The sequence below is a fragment of the Pempheris klunzingeri genome, chromosome 21, assembly GCF_042242105.1.
Source record: "Pempheris klunzingeri isolate RE-2024b chromosome 21, fPemKlu1.hap1, whole genome shotgun sequence".
Taxonomy (NCBI): domain Eukaryota; kingdom Metazoa; phylum Chordata; class Actinopteri; order Acropomatiformes; family Pempheridae; genus Pempheris; species Pempheris klunzingeri.
The window spans coordinates 21,988,345-21,990,844 of NC_092032.1; the positions used below are offsets into that span (position 1 = coordinate 21,988,345).

General features: G+C 47.8%; 1 protein-coding gene across 2 annotated transcripts in view; it reads left to right on the forward strand.

Annotated features, from left to right (window-relative positions):
* Positions 1-2,454, forward strand: part of actr3b (actin related protein 3B) — an 11,237-nt gene extending 8,783 nt beyond the window's left edge. For both annotated transcript variants that reach the window (XM_070852830.1, XM_070852831.1), the window contains one exon: positions 66-2,454. In XM_070852830.1, coding sequence (XP_070708931.1) covers positions 66-161 — 96 coding nt within the window. In that variant the 3' untranslated portion in view covers positions 162-2,454. The remainder of the gene's footprint in view (positions 1-65) is intronic.
* Positions 2,455-2,500: the final 46 nt, after the last annotated feature.

The window sequence follows — 2,500 nt, forward strand, 5'->3', positions numbered from 1 at the left end:
ATATATATATATATAAAGTTGTTTGTTTGTTTACATGTGTTGTTTGCGTGTGTGTGTGTTTGCAGCCAGAGTTTTTCCACGTGTGTCACTCTAAGAAGGACTACGATGAGATCGGTCCCAGCATCTGCCGACATAACCCCGTGTTCGGCATCATGTCCTGATGGCAGCCGCACCCCGCAGCTACACGGCTAGCCTGCTAGCCTGTTAGCCTGTTAGCCTGTTGCCCACTAGAGAGACAGACAGCTAGCCTGTTAGCCTGTTAGCCAGCTAGCCTGTGGGCAGTCCAGCCTGTTAACCTGCTGTCTGCTAGCCTCCAGCCACTTAGTCTGTTATTCTCTTGCCCCACTCAGTTTTTAGCCCGCTAGGCTATTAGACTGTTAGCAGGCTAGCTCAGCCTCATCAAGCACACGGCGGCCTGGAGAAACAAAGCGTGTCATCGTCTTATTCTGAACTTTGATCACAGACAACCAGAGAACCTGTTTACAGATGATCCGAGGACATCTCCAGACCCCGAGATGAGGTTAAGCTAACTGACAGTCAGCTAGCTGTTAGCCTGTTAGCTGCTCTGAAAAATGTAGCCCGTTGAGACCTTTTGTCACAGCCGCCTGAGTTAGGAGGAGCGCAGGTCCTGATCCAAACATCTTCCCCTTCATCCAGAGGGACGTCCGATCGGCCAGACGGCCCTCTGGGCGGCGATGAAGGATGAAGCTGCGTCTAATGCAGCAGCGTCTGTTGACTGCACTTTAAGCCAAGGACACAATCCTGTTTCTTCCTGCCGTCAGTGATCGTCTCTTTGTTTCCCGTCATCAGTCACTTCTTCATTCTGTCGTCACACTGAAGGCTGTTTGCCACCCAAACCTGTCTGTCGGTATGTTCCTCATGACTTCATTCAGATTTAAACTCACAGGAGGCAATCTGCTGATTGCAGTGATTTTTTAAAGGGTCACTCCACTGTTTCTACCCATGATCCTCTCTGTCTACATCCTGGTGTCTGAATGACTGGTAGGTAGTAAAAGTGTTAGGGTTAGCACTAACCCTAACCCTAACTAGTCCAGGAGATCACCTCAGCCTGTTTTAAAAGGTCCATTCTAACCCTTTAAAACACCAAAGTCACTTCATTTTATGTGACGTAAGATTACTATCTTTGTCACTGGAGTCTGGAGTCTGTTCTCTAAAATCCCTGTTTTAGTGAATGCAGTCTGGTGTGTGTGCTGTTTGTGGTTAAACCAAAAGGATCTTCCAGGTCTCTCTCTGTAGGGATCCTTTCCATGATGCTGTCACACACTTAGAATAACACTCTGAGCCTGTCAGTTTAAAATCCATGACAGAAATTTGCATAAAAAAATCTTCCTCCTTTCAGACTCCTAACAGAGTAAAATGTGACCCCACAGACAGGAGCTCATGTTGAATCCTTCAGAGTAACTTCCTCCTCCACAGGAAGTCATCATGTGATGTCCCTCCAGAATAAAGCTCCAGAAAACAGAGGCTGCAGAACCTCATAGAGAACCTGTCTGTCTTAAGGGTCCTTCAGTCTCTCAGTGATCCACTGATAGCCGTCTGAACATCCAGGGGTTCGTCCTCTGCAGATGGGAGCTGCCGTCTGAACATCCAGGGGTTCGTCCTCTGCAGACAGGAGCTGCCGTCTGGACATCCAGGGGTTCATCCTCTTAAACTCTTGTTCCTCAGTCTGTGCTTTGAGGATATTGATGATTTGATTGGTTGTTTCCATCCCGTGTGTTTCCTGTCTGATGGCAGTGACAGCTGCAGGTCACCACCTCAGTGTTTGGTCCTCTCGTCACTAACAGCCTTCTGTCCTTCACATTTCAAGTACCTCCAGTTCTAGTTTGAGTGTAGTTCAGTTATAGGAGTGGCTGATGTGACCCTGAATCACAAACTGTGAATAACTGTGTGTGTGTGTGTGTGTGTGTGTGTGTGTGTTTCAGTGTTTTACAGCCTGTATCATAAACTAATGAACTCAGAGCGTCTATATTTGTAAGGAACACAGGGAGAACTAAGAGATTACATATATTATTCTGTGTGTGAATATATTCTGAGCATGCACAAACCTGATCCAGGACCAGGCCTAAACCCCGATCCAGGACCAGGCCTAAACCCCAAGGAGCACCGCCGGCTGGACTGTGATGTGTTCAGATGCAGGTTTTAGGACAAAGCCCAGTCAGAGTGTTGCACACCAGTGTGAAACACCTTAAGCTTCACTCTGCATCATGTTAACAATAAATCAGAACCCCCACCTGATCCCACCTGATCCCACCTGACCAGCTGGCTGTGGCCTTGTGCTTTGGACCTGACTCTGTGGCCGATAGAGGACATTTAGTTTTATGAGGACGTCCACACAGATGCAGTGAAATCTTATTTTTGTGATGGAGCTTGAACGAGTGTTCCTGATGTTTGATACTGAGCTGCTGTCAATAAACACTCACCTGAGCGACCGGCCTCTCCTCTGTCTCCTGTGGGGCCTCCACGGTGAAAAACGTGGGTC